General features: G+C 33.5%; 2 protein-coding genes across 10 annotated transcripts in view; both read left to right on the top strand.

The window, feature by feature from the left end:
* The window catches only part of LOC135835880 (zwei Ig domain protein zig-8-like), a 294,812-nt gene extending 283,004 nt beyond the window's left edge, over positions 1 to 11,808 (top strand). For all 7 annotated transcript variants that reach the window (XM_065350350.1, XM_065350344.1, XM_065350346.1 and 4 more), the window contains 3 exons: positions 4,699 to 4,835; positions 10,851 to 11,005; positions 11,117 to 11,808. In XM_065350350.1, the coding sequence (XP_065206422.1) occupies positions 4,699 to 4,835; positions 10,851 to 10,972 (259 nt within the window). In that variant the 3' untranslated portion in view covers positions 10,973 to 11,005; positions 11,117 to 11,808. The remainder of the gene's footprint in view (positions 1 to 4,698; positions 4,836 to 10,850; positions 11,006 to 11,116) is intronic.
* A 574-nt stretch (positions 11,809 to 12,382) lies between these two features.
* Positions 12,383 to 15,442, top strand: LOC135835881 (juvenile hormone acid O-methyltransferase-like). Of its 3 annotated transcripts, none has more exons than XM_065350352.1 (7): positions 12,383 to 12,560; positions 12,684 to 12,832; positions 12,997 to 13,183; positions 13,260 to 13,435; positions 13,539 to 13,671; positions 13,755 to 13,902; positions 14,005 to 15,442. In XM_065350352.1, exons 3-7 carry the CDS (start codon positions 12,998 to 13,000, stop codon positions 14,172 to 14,174), a joined length of 813 nt encoding a protein of 270 aa, XP_065206424.1. In that variant the 5' UTR covers positions 12,383 to 12,560; positions 12,684 to 12,832; position 12,997; the 3' UTR covers positions 14,175 to 15,442. The 3 variants fall into 3 exon arrangements, with proteins under 3 accessions (XP_065206424.1, XP_065206423.1, XP_065206425.1); XM_065350351.1 differs by having other exon boundaries at positions 12,991 to 13,183; XM_065350353.1 differs by lacking the exon at positions 12,684 to 12,832.
* The last annotated feature ends 1,775 nt before the right edge of the window (positions 15,443 to 17,217 follow it).

Genomic DNA, 17,217 nt, shown 5'->3' with positions numbered 1-17,217 from the left:
GGCAATTTTGACAAAAAAAAATAATTTCTAATTTTCTGTCAATTTTTGGCTAAATACAGTGAGCAGGAACCTACCTACCTATATCTACTTATTTCTTTAACAATTTTGGTAAAAAGGACTTTGTGACGATGTTTGAGAAAATTGGGATTTCTTGACTAATTTGACGTACCTACAACAAAATTAATTGATAATTGACTATTTTGGCATAAATTGAAACTTTTTGACAATTTTGTCAGAAATGAGACTTTTTGATAATTTTGACGAGAAACAGTCCTACTTAATACTTTTTTTGATAATTTTGGCAAAAACAGGACTTTTGACAATTTTAATCCATACAACAATTTTTTGACATTTTTAGGCAAAAATGAAGATATTTTCAACTGTTTTACCAAAAATGCGACTTTCTGACGATTTTGATTTAAAAAATCTTTTATCTGTCAATTTTGGCGGGAAAGAGAACCGTTTTTTGACAATTTTGGCAAAAAACAGGACTTTTTGACAATTTTTGGCACAAGTTGGAACTTTTTGACAATTTAGACAAAAGTTAATACCTACCTACTTTTTGACAATTTTTTTTCCAGAAATTTGGCTTTCTGACAACTTTGACAAAAAACAAAATTTTTCTGCAATCTACGCCTCGAGAAAAGACTTTTGACAATTATGGCATAAATTAAAGACAGTGCTGCAAATACACATTTTTCGGGGAATATATATTGGCACGACAGAAAAAGTGATTCGAACGACAGGACATTCAAACGACAAAATAAAGCATTCTAACGACAATTTTCAACAATTTTCAACGACAGTCCAGCACAACAACTGAAGTGATACAAATGACAATTCGATCTCATACAAACAACGAAAGAAATGTAATCCACATCCAAATAAATTATTCCCCGCCAAAAAAAGAATTGCCCGGAAAAATAAATTATTCCCCGCCAAAAAAAAACAAAATGCCCGGCAAAATAAATTATTTCCCGCCGAAAAATTTTTTTCAGAGAAATAACTCATTTTGTGACTATGCAAGAAGTTCATTTTTGAGTTTCTTGATTTCATATGGCTGAACTAATTGCTGAGCAAGGTCAAAAAACTCATATATTTTGAGTAATAAACCTCAATTAAATACACTATTTTCTCTTTCTTTAATCAGATACTGCAATTTTTCGCAATTTTTCTCAATTTCCTCATGTTAAACAATTTTTTAACTTCAAAATCACTCTGGAGGAAGGTAAACTGTCTCCTGCCTCTTGCTCAGTTCAGCTCAGATTTTAATTCGTTTGGAGATGTTCCAATTTTTTATTTGGGTTTGCTGCCTGGTGATCTGCATAAGTCGAGCAAAGAAAAGCGTACCTATGTACGTCAATTTGTTCCTGCCCCTACAACACTAAAATCAGCACTGTGCAAGCATACTTTAGGTAGGTACCTATGCACATTCGTCTCAAGCTCATTGAAGTTCCTGCTGAAGGGAAGTCAATTCCTTTGGGACAGAAACGGAAGAGAGGCAGATCCTCAAAAATCAAAAAAGCACTACTTGTATAATGATACGTACTAAATGAATTGTGTGTTTTTTTTAATGTCGTGCTTTTTATCAATTTTTGATGCGCAATTCGTATATTTTTTCTGTCGTTCACTATTTTATTTCTTTGCCGTGCACGATTTGTCGTTAAATGTATTATATAGACGTGCATTAAATTATTCTGTCGGGTAATACCTTATATCGTCGTTGACATTGATTTACTGTCGTTCAAAAACTTTTTTCGTCGTGAAATAATTCTTTTCCCGTGCAATGCCTTTTTCTGTCGTTAAAATGCCCTTTTTTCGTCGTTAAAACGCCTTTTTATGTCGTGCCGATAAATCACACCCACATTTTTCTGACACATCTGACAAAAAAATAGTACTTTTTTTTGGCAATTTAAGCAAAAATTAAGACTTTTTTGTAACTTTACAAAAGATGGAACTTATAGATTAATTTTGGCAAAAATGGGACTCTCAGGCGATTCTGACAAAACAGGATATTTTTTGTCAAGTATTTTGGGTGGAAAACAAACTGCATACCTATCTATATTATCTTTTTGGTAGTTTGGAAAAAAACACTTCTAATAAAGGAAACAGACCCTGAATTATCAATCAATTTGCCAACTTTTTTACTGCATTCTTATGAAGTTACACTCGGGAGGAGGTGTAAATTTTAGAACTATAAAAAGAAAGACAAGTGCCTTATACTACACATAGTTTCTTCTTGTACTGTTGTTTGTATTAGTAATTACTAATTAGTAAAATAGTAATGTAAACTTTTGACTTTTATCTATTCTATACCTACTAAGTTACTACATATGTGCCTACATGAGAACGTGAAAAATTATGGCTAAAAAACACATCTCTTTTGGTTTTATGTGATAAATTGTCGAGGTTTTAACTTTTCTAGTGTTGAATTTTATTTTTGAATTTTTGATGAATTTTTGGCAATTTTTGGCAATTCTTACTTACTTTTGCTTTTTTCCATTAACGTGCCTTTACTGCAACAAAGGGCAGAGGCACAGCAGGTAAAAATGTTACAGTTGAGTTATTAGTCCACTCACCACTGGAGTGAAGAAACTTGAATAGGTTGGCTATGGTCTCTGGGTCATCAAGTAGAATGTCTGGTAAAGTAGTTAGTAGTTTGAACTTATTTCTTAATTCACGATATTTTGGACAGTCACTAATATGTGCTGGATTATGATTTGGACAGAACATAGGGTACCTACATAAAGGAGGAGTTTTTTTTTCAAGGAGATAGGCATGAGTAAGTTTTGAGTGGCCAATACGCATTTTACACAGAACTGTTTCCTCTTGGCGGTTAATTTGGTAGGAGGTGGACCAGAATTTGGCTGAAGGTTTGATGGATCTCAGTTTATTAGATGTGCTTGTTAGACCATTCTGAGTACATACTACATATAACTGGTTTTTCACTACAGTTTTGAAGTCAACACTATGGACTGGTATGTTTGGTACTGGTTGAAGTGAGGCTGCTTCTTTTGTCATTTTGTCAACTGATTCGTTCCCTTCAATGCCTTTGTGTCCAGGAATCCATGCCAGTGTAACTTGACCAATAGGTAATCAGGTCAAATAAGCGATTATTTCTTTGGCGAGTGGATGTTGAGAATGGTGATGAGGATCCAATAGGCAATGAAGTGCACTAGCTGAATCAGTAAGAATGAGAGATTTATTTTGCATGCTTGAAGTTTGTTGAACTGCTAATTTGATTGCAAATAATTCAGCAGAGAGAATAGAGTAGAATGATGGTAGTGAATTAACGAATAACATCAAAGTTATCACTGAGCACTGCACATCCAACAAATGAGCCATATTTTGATCCATCTGTGAATATTTTGACACAATTTTGGTAATTATGTATTTTAGTTCTTGATAGGCTCTTTTAATTACATCACTATGTTGGTTTTTTCCAAAATTTTGTAATAAAATTCAAATGATCTATTTCCTGTGGGAAAAAATCAAATTTGATGAAACTGAGGTGAAATTCATGTCTTATTTTTGATCTCTCGAACCAATTAGTGATGTTTTCAAGCTGCTTTGAGGCCTCCTCCAGCAAATTTTTATATTGTACAGTTTTTGGAAAACATTATTGTAAAAAGAATCAAACTGAAATTCAGCATCTTTTCTCAACCTAGGAAAACCTGGAAAACATAAAAATCTGGTAAATCCGAGACTCTAAAAGAGCTTAAAACCACCGCCAATTGATTTGAAAAGTCGAAAATATTTCAGTTTAATTTATATCACAATTTTATCAGAATTTTGATTTTTCTATAAAAATTTAAGAAATTTTGAGTCTTTAAAAATTTGTCTAAAATTATAAAATGAAATTCGAGACACTTTTGTGTACCTTTTCGACTTTTTTTCATCCAAAATTTGCCTGCTGTTTGGTATACTTAAGTACATTTTTGTGTGCGGTGTCTTTCAACTTTTTCATCTTTTCCGCATCCGTTTTCTCATAATCATCTCTATCCTTTTGTTTTGATAAATAAATTAAAAAATCTACAGCGAAAAAAATACCTAAATTCACTAAACTGCCTACACATTTACCAGGAATGCAGCAACCATTTTAATTCGTTATAATTCTCTCGCATATTTTCTTCCGTTTTTTTTTAATTTTCAAAATTTGCAAAATTCTTGCGTTTTTTTGGCTATGGAACCTTCGTATACCGAAGTATTAGTCTGAGAGAAAAACTACATCGCATTAATGACATCGCGCGAAACACGTGCTACTCATTTTCAAACCTAACGATATTCGGTTGATTTAAGGAATTCGTTCGTTAAATGTTTTTCGCAGCGTCATAATTACGCGACCAAGAAGTTCGAGGGCGTTGTTGGTAAGAAAAAGTGAAATTTGTAATGCAAATTTTCGTTTCAGTATGATTGTTTTGAAACATCGCGTATACAAGACGATATCGAAGAAGGCAGAACGAAAATAAACGATTTAATTTTCTTAAGTAGGAAAATTTATTCGAGTTTTGTGTCGGGTGTGTACAAGCAAAAACGGGTCGTCATTTACAATTCCGAAAAGCCGGATAAAAATTAAAGTATTTCACTATCGAGTGAATAAGGCTGTGATATTTGTCCGTGCGGAGTTATAATCTCGAGATAAAACTTTTAGTTTTGGATTTCAGTCGCTGATTCGATGATTTTTCTTTTTGTTTACAGGACCAATTCGAATTCGAGCCCAGGTGAGATTGTATCCCACATGAAAATCTCCAAAGCTCAGAAACACCACAGTGGTTTATACACTTGTACAGTGGACCAGTTAGCATCGGCGTCGGTTACAATACATATACTAAATGGTAACTAGATGGACACGTGTACCTATTTTATATTTCAAAAGGAACGATTTATACGCGTGAAACGATGTGTGGTACCAAACGGTACCGAAATTTCGACTTGAATCCATTTATAGTTGGGTGATACTGGGTAAAGTGATATGAATAGGAGAAGTAATAACGATAAATTTCATGATAAAAGTTGAAAAAAAAATACAAGTTGCAAAGTTGAAGAAAGTCTTGTTATAAGTCCATATAAGTTAAATTGCGTTCTCTCCTCTACGATGTATTAGAAGAACAGCATGTTGGCAAATAATCAAACTTGTTAACGCGGCCGTCATGAAACCCTTCTCGGTTATTTCAAAACGATGCTCGTTTTAAAACACACCGGGCAAAAACATAGATAAATTGTCGGCAAAGACGAGAACTAAGCTGTACTTCTCTTTTGTTTTAAAACCGACGAAAGCTACAGAGCGTCGTTAGAGCTTCTGTGCGTTTTTAACACAGATTACTGGAAACCTGACCCTTTCGGTATTGTTATTTATATCTGAGTCTTAACGAATGCGGAAACAAAATAATCCAATCTTTTGACATTGCAAGATGTCGTAAATAAATATAATTTATCGTCCTGGTGTAATTTACGCATACATAACTGCAAAAATATCCAAAAAAAAACAAGAAAACAATGTACCATCTCGCGAAAACCGCCATCATCGTGTTAGGTTTCTCCCCCCCCCTCTTAGAGCTATAGCGCGGAGTAAAAATAAGGGCTATATTTTAATAAGAAATGTAAATTGTGAAAAAATTTATAATTTTTTGAACTATACGCGCGTAACTATTTCGTACTATCATTTATATTTACAGTGTGAAGCTTAAGTATCTCTCTGCGCAAATGTCATCGAACCGATAAAACGTCTCGAGAAGGGTTGAAAATTAAATTGCTCTCGTGATTTATTATATGAAATTACCACGCCATGTTTTCTCTTGCTTGATGAAGCTTTTGTTGCCTTTAGCGAATTCTTTTCACTGTTGAATTTATCAAATGGTGATCAGTTAATTTATCCGCGGCTGACTTAAAATTTATTTTGTCAGTTTCTGTTTTTCTATTCAATTTAATTCTATTCGATTCGATTCAATTCGCAGCGAGTAAATAAAAAATGATTTGGCCAACGATCTGATTTCTTTAATGGTGTAGCTGCATAGTGCATATGTAAAGTGAATTGTGAATTCAACAACTCCACTCCTCTAAAAAATTGTCTTCATTTATTCTAGAAATATTTGTAAATTTTTAAAATTTTTTAAATTCCTCTGACAATGATTGAGGGCTACTTGACTTTAAAATTTTAAAATTTTCAAGAAAACCTTTTTTGGTCCACCAGTCATCAATTTTCATTCACTTTTTTTCTAGAATATGAACATTGATAGAATAGCTGAAGAAATTTCAGTTGCTTTGGTAATTAGGAAACCAAGAACCCGACAGCGGCTTGGATTTTTCCAAATAGTCCAAGAATTGTATATTGATCGATTAACTGGCGCAGAAAACGTCATGTTTTTGGTCACGTTTCAACTAGGCCAATCGCAAAACTATGGGTTCCATTGAGGTCCGAAGGTCTCAAAATTTCTATTTTTGGCCTATTTTGCGTCAAAAAGTCATAGGACCCATAAGGTATTATTGGGCCTCAAATTTTGGAAAAATTGTCTAAAAATGGTCGAAAAATATGATTGGGCGACCATACAACTTTGGGAGTCATATTTTCTAGTCACACGATTTCGAGTCTCCGCATTCAAAAGGTATTTTTTGGGTCCAAAATTTTCAAAAAATCGGGTTTGGGCGTGATTTTGAATCTGCACATTCGAAAGGGTATTTTTGGACCCAAAATATTTGAAAAATGTGATTGGCAGCAACAACTGTAGAAATCATCTTTTCTATAGTCACAAGTCTAGTTTCCTGTGGTTTAGACAGGATTTCGAGTCTGCGCATCTGAAATGATTGGGTGTTTTCAGACCCAAGAAAGGATGTGTACTTAGTTTAGACAGACACGGTTTTCAATTGGTGGGTGTTTCCAGACTCATGTGAGGACCTGTGTTTGAGACAAACACCGTTTTAACCAGTGGGTGTTTTCAGACCTAAGAAAGGACCTGTAGTTTAGACAAAAACAGTTTTAATCAGTGAGTGTTATCAGACACAAGAAAGGACAGCTGTAGTTGAGACAAACCCGGTTTTAATCAGTGGCTGTTTTCATATTCAAGTAAGGATCTGTGGATGAGTTCTCAGACACAGTTTTCAATTGGTGGGTGTTTTCAGACCCATGTGAGGACCTGTGTTTGAGACAAACACCGTTTTAACTAGTGGGTGTTTTCAGACCTAAGAAAGGACCTGTAGTTTAGACAAAAACAGTTTTAATCAGTGAGTGTTATCAGACACAAGAAAGGACAGCTGTAGTTGAGACAAACCCGGTTTTAATCAGTGGCTGTTTTCATATTCAAGTAAGGATCTGTGGATGAGTTCTCAGACACAGTTTTCAATTGGTGGGTGTTTTCAGACCCATGTGAGGACCTGTGGTTGAAACAAACACTAATTCAATAAGTGGATGTTTTCAGGCCCAAGCTAGGACCTGTGGTTGAGACAAACACTGTTTTAATCAGTAGGTGTTTTTATACCCAAGTGAGGACCTGTGGTTGAGACAAACACTGATTTAATCAGTGGGTGTTTCCAGACTCATGTGAGGACCTGTGTTTGAGACAAACACCGTTTTAACCAGTGGCTGTTTTCAGACCCAAGTGAGGATCTGTGTTTCAGACAAACACCCGGTTTATTTAGTTGGTGTTTTCAGACCAAGCTAGGAACTGTGGTTGAGACAAACACTGTTTTAATCAGTAGGTGTTTTCATAACCAAGTAAGGATCTGTGGATGAGTTCTCAGACACAGTGTTCAATTGGTGGGTGTTTCCAGACCCAAGTGAGGACCTGTGGTTGTGACAAACACTGATTTAATCAGTGGGTGTTTCCAGACCCAAGAACGGACCTATGGTTGAGACAAACACTGTTTTAATAAGTGGGTGTTTCCAGACCCTAAATGAGGACCTGTGTTTCAGACAAACACCGTTGTAAATTTTAATCAGTAGGTGTATTCATACCCAAGTAAGGATCTGTGGATAAGTTTTCAAACACAGTTTTCAATTAGTGGGTGTTTTCAGACCCAAGTGAGGACCTCAAGGCTGCTACAACTTTTAGAATCGTCAGAAAGTGTAGGTACTTCTGACAAGAAAAACTGGTTTCCAAAGTTATAGCTACGAGTATACCTAATCACATTTTTCGTGCATTTTTGTGCAATTTTTCAAAAATTTAGGACCAAAAAATCCATTGTAAAGACTTCAGATTGGCTTAAAATCGTTTTCAATCAATTCAGGATGTTGAAAAAAGACCGTAAACATTTTCTTAGCTTTCAATGCATGCCATATTTCACCTTTTTTTCTTTTTTCTTTTTTGAATCATTCGGCCGAATAAAAATATGCTATAGTTTCGTCTGTTGTGGTTTTTAGGATGTTTTTTTTTGTTGTTGTTAGAAAATAGGTTACTGAAAATCACTACCTAATAGTTTTTCTTTTTTAATGTAAAAATGGAGCATTTCTGCCAAAAGTATCTTCAAATAGTTGAATTGAATGAATAAGATTCAAATAATTCACCCTTTCTCATGTTGAACATTTTAAAGTTGGAAAAATTGGACGTTTAGTTGTGAAGTTTTCAAAAATAGGTAGTCACTCAAAATGTCGTTGTACAACTATGTATACAATCTAATCAGGTCTGAACCGATCTAATCCGATCATACTGTTCTTCCCTAAGTTGTTCTAAATTTTGCTTCATTTTTAAAAAAATTTTAAAAATTATTGAAAATTATGACTATTGTTTTATTGAAAAATCAGCTGTGAAAATTGCCTGAAATTTCAAAATTTACTTACAATTTTTTGTATATTAGTTTCAGCAATTTTTTCTCTAAAATTATTTTCAGACACCCATTTGACTATTACCCATAAAAACCTGCTGTTCGCACTTTACAGCCCCTGATAAAGAACTTTAGCAACATTTTTTTTTAAGGCGGTAAAGCGAAAAGGCGAAAAAACGTGAAAGGCAGAAAGACTCGCTTACTTGGGTCTGGAAACACCACTTATCAGTGTTTGTCTCAACCACAGGTCCTCGCTTGGGTCTGAAAACACCCACTGATTATGACGGATAAAGAAAAAGATACTGAGAGACTTTGCTCTTTCCTCTCCAGTTTTAAAATTTTGGGAGGATCTTCCCTCTTTCTAAATGCATTTAAAAAATACAATTTCCTTGTTTTCGCGTAGGTATTTCAAAAAATACCTAGTGAGATAACTAGTTTTATTTTTCAATTTTCCAGCTCATATTTTAAGTAGAAATTCTTCTCAAAGGATTTTTAAAGAATAAACAGAATTTTTCAAACTTTTTCTATCATTATCAAAAACTACCCGAATACCTACTCCCAACTTGTATTTCTCAAGATTTCGGAATTCTTTGTTTAATGTTTCAAAGAAAAATTGAACGGATCCTCTCCCCCCTCCCTATGGCTAACTTTCACCTCTTCTCTAGCCACCCATTTTATTAAAAAATATTAAAGTCCGCCGACGCCTCTTGCCAGTTAATGTGTAAAGTAAACCACAACTGTAGTTCTCATATCAAAATGTAGAGAATTAGCATTCAAATCGCTAAGACCTATTACCGCAGTACACGTCACATTTTCTCAGAAAAAAGAAAAATCCCATCCTCCTCCCTGGCAGATCAGAAAGTTTGTTAATCTTTTCCGCATTAATTATACTGGAAATAACCGTCTCGCTATTTTCATTAAGCAAACTTATCGCTTACTGCGGTCCAATTATCGTACTTTGAGTTAAGCTGCTTTTACAATCGATAATCCGCATTTCTGTTAATCTTTGAAGTGTTAAATTCTGTTATAAAATTATATGAAAAAGGTACAAGTACGATTTCTTTTCAAATAAAAGAGCAAAGCGTAGTGTAGGTGGTTATGTACACATAGGGTAGGTAGGTAGGTAGGTAGGTACTTTACAAGATATTTAATAATCATACCTGCGCTTATAAATTGGGGAAAAAGCATCTAAATCACAACTCACTTATTTACTAATTACTAAAGGGAAAACTAATTTAAATATTTCGATGGGGCTTTTGCGGTTCAACTTCTATTACACGGAAATGTATAAAACGACCGGAAGTATGCTACTTGTCGTTGTAGACAACGAAATTAACGTAAAATCTTCAACGCTTGAAAACTTGAGAATCTAATCTAATTTTCTAACAATGTAACGTACGAACAAGAGTGAAGAATTAAATACTAAATTGAAATTTGGCTGAGTGGTAATGTAGGTAGATTCTACATATGTAATACAAATAGGTCCCTAATCATACCTATTTAACATATACTTGTTCTAATTTGCGGAGTTGTACAATGCACGAAACATAGTCACAAAATGCCTACGGAATCGTACCTAATGTACCTATCTACTTGTACTACGCACCCAACTGGCGATTCAAACCAAAGATACGATACCGAAAAAATCCTTATTGCGTTTCGAACCATATTCGACAAGAAATAACCCTTTTTCTAAAGGGTCAACGAAATACAGAAAAAACATGAATTCGCGAACCATTATAGAATCGTGTTTATTTTCGGACACATAAACTTTCAATCTCTTTTCTTCATTTTTTATTCAAAAGCGCAGAAAAAAAATATTGAGCGGATCAGTTGGCGTAGATTTTAGAAAATTGAGTGGCCTCCGTTCGCAAGATGTTACGAGCATGTTCCTCCATAAATTACGTTCAATTTTATGGATGCCAGATCAACTTATACGGATTGAAATGCTTATCTTTTTATTGACTTGTTATGTGTATGTTGGTGTTCTTCCGGAAAAGATGTTTTTTTCTCACGGATCGTTCCTTTTTTCATTTTTTTTTTTTTTTTCAGTTTCACTGCTGTTGAGATTCTAACTAAATGAGTAATTTTTTCAGGTGAGCTACCTGCAGCGATACATGGCGGTTGTTCAAATACCATGGTTTCTTGTCTGATCACCATTTGCTTATTAACACTTTGTTCGTTGATGGTTACCAATTACCATATGCCAAGAAGGTGACATTTATGTATGCAATGAAGGATGTAAATTAAGGTAGGGTATATTAAGGCGAATAAATTATTCATTTCCCTGGCTCTTATCAGACATCAGTTGGAAAAATGTGAACATCTTTCATACCTATCTTTTTTTATTATTTTGTTACAGATTTATTATAATGTTTGTAGTTACATTGAAAATTCGTTAATGAACTGTGATACCGAAAATAAACTGAAAAGAATAACTGAAAGAGAGAAAAACCCGAAGAATACAGAAAATATTTATTTAAAAAAAAAAACGTGGAAGTTTTCACAAGGCTCGGTTGTATTTTAAAATACACGAATAATGGATTCCATCAGTTTCGCCCCCATTCGAAATTTAATATCACAAATGATCTCAGTGGTTCTAATTACATTAAGTTTTATTGCGCGTTTTTTTCTGTTTTGTTTCGCTGTGGATCATAAATCGTATTTTTTCTTTCGGTTTAACCAAATCTATAAAATAAGTTATTTTTTAATCTCCGTTTACAAAGTTTATGGAAAATTCGAAAGCAGAATATTATCATATGTGATTTATGACCTAGTTTCCTTTTTTTTTATTTCCTTTTTTAGTTATTTTCTAATTTTTTTTTTTTTTTTTTTTTTTAGAATCGATTATAAATTTATGAAATTTTTTATCGAAATGCTGCGGGCTGCGGGTTGACTAAAATTTAATTCGAAAGTAGACACACGTATTTTACGATATCAATATTTCCGTTATACCAACTGTTCATAATAATACTACTTCATTGTGTAAATAGTATAAAATATGTTCTTGTTACCCTTATACATATAATTTACTAAATACATTTTTAATTCTTGCTTGTGTGTTTTAAGTGTTGAATTTTTGTATGTTCTGTGAAAAATATTGGTAATAATAAAATTTTTATTTTATCAAATATTTTTATTAAATTAATTTTAACTTCGTAAATATTTTCGACGAATTTTTCAGCATATTTTTTTTCAATTTGGACGTAACTAACTGGTACTTTTAAAACAGGATTTGACCCAACAGCGGATTGGTATGTACGTAGTACGTACGAGTTGAATAAGTTGCCTACTCTGAGGCCGCCCTAAGGCAGATCGCTTGAACCCATTTTAAGCATGACAGAAACGAGGGAAATGTGCTAAAGGTTTCCTGATTGACCGTTTTCTAATCGAAAATGTTGATAATATGTAAATATTGAACCGGTTCTGAATTTACATAAAAGTAATGATTTTCTGATTACAATCATCGTCCATCGAAGAATTAGTATGAAGAACTTTGTGTGACGCCAATGTGCGTTTTGCAATGGTTTTGTCCTTCTGTCCATTAGCCGTAGGCGTTTGCGTGTAATTTATTCTGTTTACCTACAAATTTTTCGAATATTAAATTAGCTATAGCACAGTTCATCTGTTATTGGTAGTGAGATAAATTTGTATAAAAATTTTGTTTCTTGTTGTCTTCGTTATAATCAACGTACATATTCGTTGCCGTCGTTTTGAGTAGATATTCATGTTTTTTTACAAGTTAAATTTCAAATTTTTATCTCTACAAGTACTTGAACAGAGTTTTCGTTGGTATTTCTTAAAAGGTAAATAACTTTATCGTTTTTAGTGTAGCATACTTATTTTCAAATAGGTAGTAAGAATCGAATGAAAATACTTTGAAGAAACCGAAAATTGAACTTTTTTCTTTCTAATGGTATTTTTTTCAGGTAGATGTTCGTTAATCTGAATTCTGTTCATTTTTGTTTTTTATAATATTACCTACTTTTGAATAATCATTTGCGAGTTTATTTTGCAAAAGAAAAGTGATCGAGTTACAGCATTAATTCCTAAAATTGTGTTGAACCTGATTTTTATTGTAAGTACTAAGTACCTATGCATTAATAAAATATAATAATTTGTTTTTTTTGGGGCATACCTTAACAAAGTCCTCAATTATTTTTGAATTAGGTAGGTACATATAAATTATACCTATTTTCTTCGTAGTTGACATTTTTGTCGTATATAATTATGCAGTTTCAGGATGTTCCATGCTAAAAAATATCATGCATATCACGCGGTGCAAGCTCGAGATGTTGATATGCTTTTACAGGAATTCAAATCGAAAATAAAATGGAGCAGTAAACAGAAAATTATTGATATTGGCTGTGGTCCTGGAGACACGACGTGCAACTATTTGTTGCCTTTAATTCCGAGAGATGCAGAACTGGTAAAATGACGAAATTATACCTATTTGAATGTTCTCGTTCACTAAATCAGCTGAATTTTCGAATTCATCTGTGTAGCTTGCTATTGATATGTCTGAAACGATGATAGGCTTGGCAAAAAGTCAATATTGGACCGATCCTCGTTTAAATTTCGAAGTTCTGGATGTAACCAAACCAAAAATTGTTGAAAAATACGAGTCAAATTTCGATACGGTGTTTTCATTTTATTGCTTAAACTGGATACCTGATCAGCAGTAAGTTTATCCGTAGAATAGGCAACAATTATGGCAGCAGAATCTGTAGCACTGAGTATATTGTACGTTGTAACTGAATTTATATTTACCTACCTATCTGCAGAAGTGCAATGAAGAATATGTATTCGGTATTGAAATCAGATGGTGAAATTTTAGTTATTCTGGTCGTCGATTGTCCAAATTATCCGCTCCATGAGCTATTGGCAGCTTCTCCAAAATGGTCCCCTTATATGGAGGTAAGTTGAAGGTGTTGGCCTACCTTTGATTGCTTGTGTGTGTAAGAACGCTTCCATTTTTATTGGTTTATACTTATTTACAGAATTACAGAGATACTATATCACCTTATCGTTACAGCAATGACCCTGTATCTGATGTTAGAAATTTATTTCAAGATGTAGGTTTTCATATTAAGAATTCTTCTTATGCAATGAAATCTTACACGTTTCCTACAAAAGAAATTTTCCACAGTAAGTCACGAATAAAAAAGCCTGAAGGAAGTTTTTTTTCACCAGCTGTCTGATATAAAGTTGAATTTTATTGATTTGGCTATGTGGTAATTTTTATTTCAGAATGGATGGACGGAGTAAACCCATTCCTGAAAAATATTCCACAAAATGTCTTAGATGAATACGATCGAGCCTGGAAAAAAACATTATGGGATGAGAAATTATGTGTCTTACATGAAACAAACGAAGTCACTTATGAGTACTCTGTGATCACGGTTTTCGCTGAAAAATAAATTTTAAGATCTGTATAATTAATACTTGAAACCTACTTATTGTGTAGCCTACCTACGCCACATTGGTGGTGAATGGTGATTGATCATATTAAATTTAATCTACCTACTTCAAATAAGAATACCGTTTTTGAAATTTTTTTACGCTTTTTTTGGATCATTTTACACATTTTTTAATAAGACCAAAATTATATAATACATACCTACTTACCTACTTAACATCACCTGAAAAATTTTCAAAAATTTTTTTTTTCATTTTTTATATAGGTAGGCTAAATATTAAAATTTGAAACCTTGGTGAAAAAAGTGAAGGTTCAAGCCAGAGATGCAAAATTTTTCTTGCAATCTTTTGAGGTCCACCTATTACTTTTATCCTTTGACTATATCCAATCCCCTTCTAATTTTTCAAAAAAAAAGTCAAACGACCCATTCTATTGAATACTTAAAGACAACTCCTCTTAGAGCATGTAGCTATACTATATGCTCTAAGTGGCCAGTAAACTTGCCGATTTGTGTTCACACGCAGACAGTAAACTTTCCGAGAGGTCTAAAGTGATAAACTGATAACATCGATTCTTTCATTTGTGGTTTAATTTAGTTTGAACACAATTTTGAATTTTATGCAAGTTATTCTTCAGAATAATTATGGATTCAGAGATCTTAAATGCTATGATTAGATGTCTGGCGATGTTATTAGAACAAGAAGTCAGAAGATTGCTCTTGAAAGAAAGAAGAAAAATTCAGAGAAAAGAATGGGCAAAGCGTAGAATTGCAAGAAGACGACTGCAGTTCGGTCCTTCTAATATCGAGAAATCCGGAGTATGAAAATTGCTTATTAGGTACCTACATATTTTTATTTTAATACCGATCTCCTGTTCAATTTACTTCACCGCGTCACTGAATTATTCGTCGATGTCGGCAAACCATCCTGGAATTACCGCAGTAGTAATGTCTTATGTCTACAATTCAATCTGAAAGTAGGAATAAGATACCGCAATTTGTGCAAAACCGACGTAATTCTTACATTAGGTAGTACAGTGCATTTAATTAATCGTAGGCCGGTAGGCATGGTAAATTGTGGATCTTTTTTGTTTTCATTCATTTATTTTCATTTTTTCGTTTGTCATTTGCTAAAATAATGAGAAGTTGGACGTTTAATTTTTTCGTACCACAAGCTTAATTTCGTGTTTCAGTGATGTTATTACTATACAATTTTCAACAGGTGATCTTGTTTCTTGAAAGTTGAAATAAAATTTAATTTAGTATTCAAATTCATGTGCTTCTTTTCTAATTATTTAATTTCAGCTTGCTCACTTCAAAAACGCTTGCTTTAAATTCACATCTACCTATGTAATTTACATCCTTGATCATGCTCTTATATTGTTTTCATTGAAATTTTTTTCTTCTAATTCTACCACGTCACGTTTCTTGAACTCGTTACTTAATAAAATTTCCGAGTATTTTCAACTTCTCGAAAATGCGTATGAACTCCGACAACCATTCACTTCTTGTTTCTGCGAGCCTTGAACTTTTCTTTACAAATTTCTGTATATTGTATCTCCGTGAATTTTTATGTTTTCTGTTTGACAAGTTGATTTGAATTTTCTGTGATGTTTCGATGAAAAACTGACCTCAGCTGCCATTGCCGGTGTTGTGTATCAAAGTAAAAGAGGGGTAATGAGATTGAGATACTTGGTAGGTATGTATCAAAATCAGGGCTGTTAAATTACCGTAATTTATTCGCTGGTAAAATACGGCGGTAAAATACGGTAAAATACGGTATTTTACGGTAATTATGGTATTTTACTAATTTGGATATGATGAGTTATTTTTTGTAGTTTGACTTCGAAGTTCAGAACTTCTGACCTGCCTCTGAAGTAAATTTTCTAATATTCATCTGTTTTAGATCTTATTAAAGAATATAGAAAATTGTCCATGGACATTTTTTGCAGGAATCGCGGGGGGGGGGGGGGGGTGTCAGTGCCTCCATATCCAGCTCCGGCTTCCAAATTTGAAAAAAAATACCTCTGGTTCCGGAGATTTTTTATGAGTACCTCCATCTCCACCTCCGGCTCCACTTGAAAAATTTCAAGAACCTCCTGTTCCGGCTCCCGGAGCAAGGCCCCAAAAAGGGTACCCTCCGGGGGGCTCCTGCCCTCCAGCTCCGCCTCCGGAGGTCGAGGAGGGGGGGTTAGAGCCTTCCCCTCCGGTTATTTGAAAAAAAATACCTCCGGCTCCAGCTCCGGCTCTGGGGTTTTTTTGTAAGTGCCTCCGCCTCCACCTCCGGCTCCAGTAGAAAAATTTCAAGTACCTCTTGCTTCGGCTCCTGCTCCCGGACCGCTCCACAATCCCCGATTTTTTGGAAATTTATGGGGAAAATTTTTGGTAACTTTCAAATCATAAAATTCCATGGAAATTTGGAAATTTATGAAGGAAAGATGAAAAAAAAAGTGTTAATTTAGCTTTTTGGTAAATTACGGTAAAATACGGTAATAAACTTTTGGTAAAATACCGTAAAATACGGTAAAATACCGCCGTAATTTACCAACATAAATTACCTTACAGCCCTGATCAAAATGTAGGTAACCAAAATTGTAAAACTTTCAAAAAATATATGAGTCATCTCTCATCTGGAGTCATCGAATAAACTTCGAATCGAAATTTTCAGGTAACCAAAAACAAAAAACTGATGAAAAGTCCCAATAATTCTATTAATTTATAATTAGTTTAGGTTTGTTTAGTATCTGTAAAATAGCATTCAAAATTTATTTCAAAAAATCAAAAATATGAAATTCAACCTTTATTTTTCAAATTTTTATTCAACCAAATACCAATGATAATGAACTATAGAACCAAAAACAATTTTTTGAATTTTTTTTTATTTCAATATTTTAAATAAATTTTCTTAATTTTCATTATTTTCAATTTTCATCAATTTTTTTTTTTAAATAAAAAATTTAAAATTTTAAAAACGCGTTTTTCAGAAAAAAAACACTGCGCATGCGCTGGACTTTTTTCAAAAACAAGATGCTTGTCCATTTTGATG

This window comes from Planococcus citri, chromosome 2 (genome assembly GCF_950023065.1).
Source record: "Planococcus citri chromosome 2, ihPlaCitr1.1, whole genome shotgun sequence".
In the NCBI taxonomy this organism is placed as follows: Eukaryota; Metazoa; Arthropoda; class Insecta; order Hemiptera; family Pseudococcidae; genus Planococcus; species Planococcus citri.
This window is presented reverse-complemented; position numbering and strand designations above follow the sequence as displayed.

What these genes read in the sequence shown, in the direction of transcription:
- LOC135835881 (XM_065350353.1), top strand. Translation starts at nt 12,998, where the DNA reads ATGTTCCATGCTAAAAAATATCATGCATATCACGCGGTGCAAGCTCGA. An exon ending in TTCCGAGAGATGCAGAACTG is followed by an intron (nt 13,184 to 13,259) that starts GTAAAATGACGA and finishes TCATCTGTGTAG; the next exon opens with CTTGCTATTGATATGTCTGA. An exon ending in TACAAAAGAAATTTTCCACA is followed by an intron (nt 13,903 to 14,004) that starts GTAAGTCACGAA and finishes TTTTTATTTCAG; the next exon opens with AATGGATGGACGGAGTAAAC.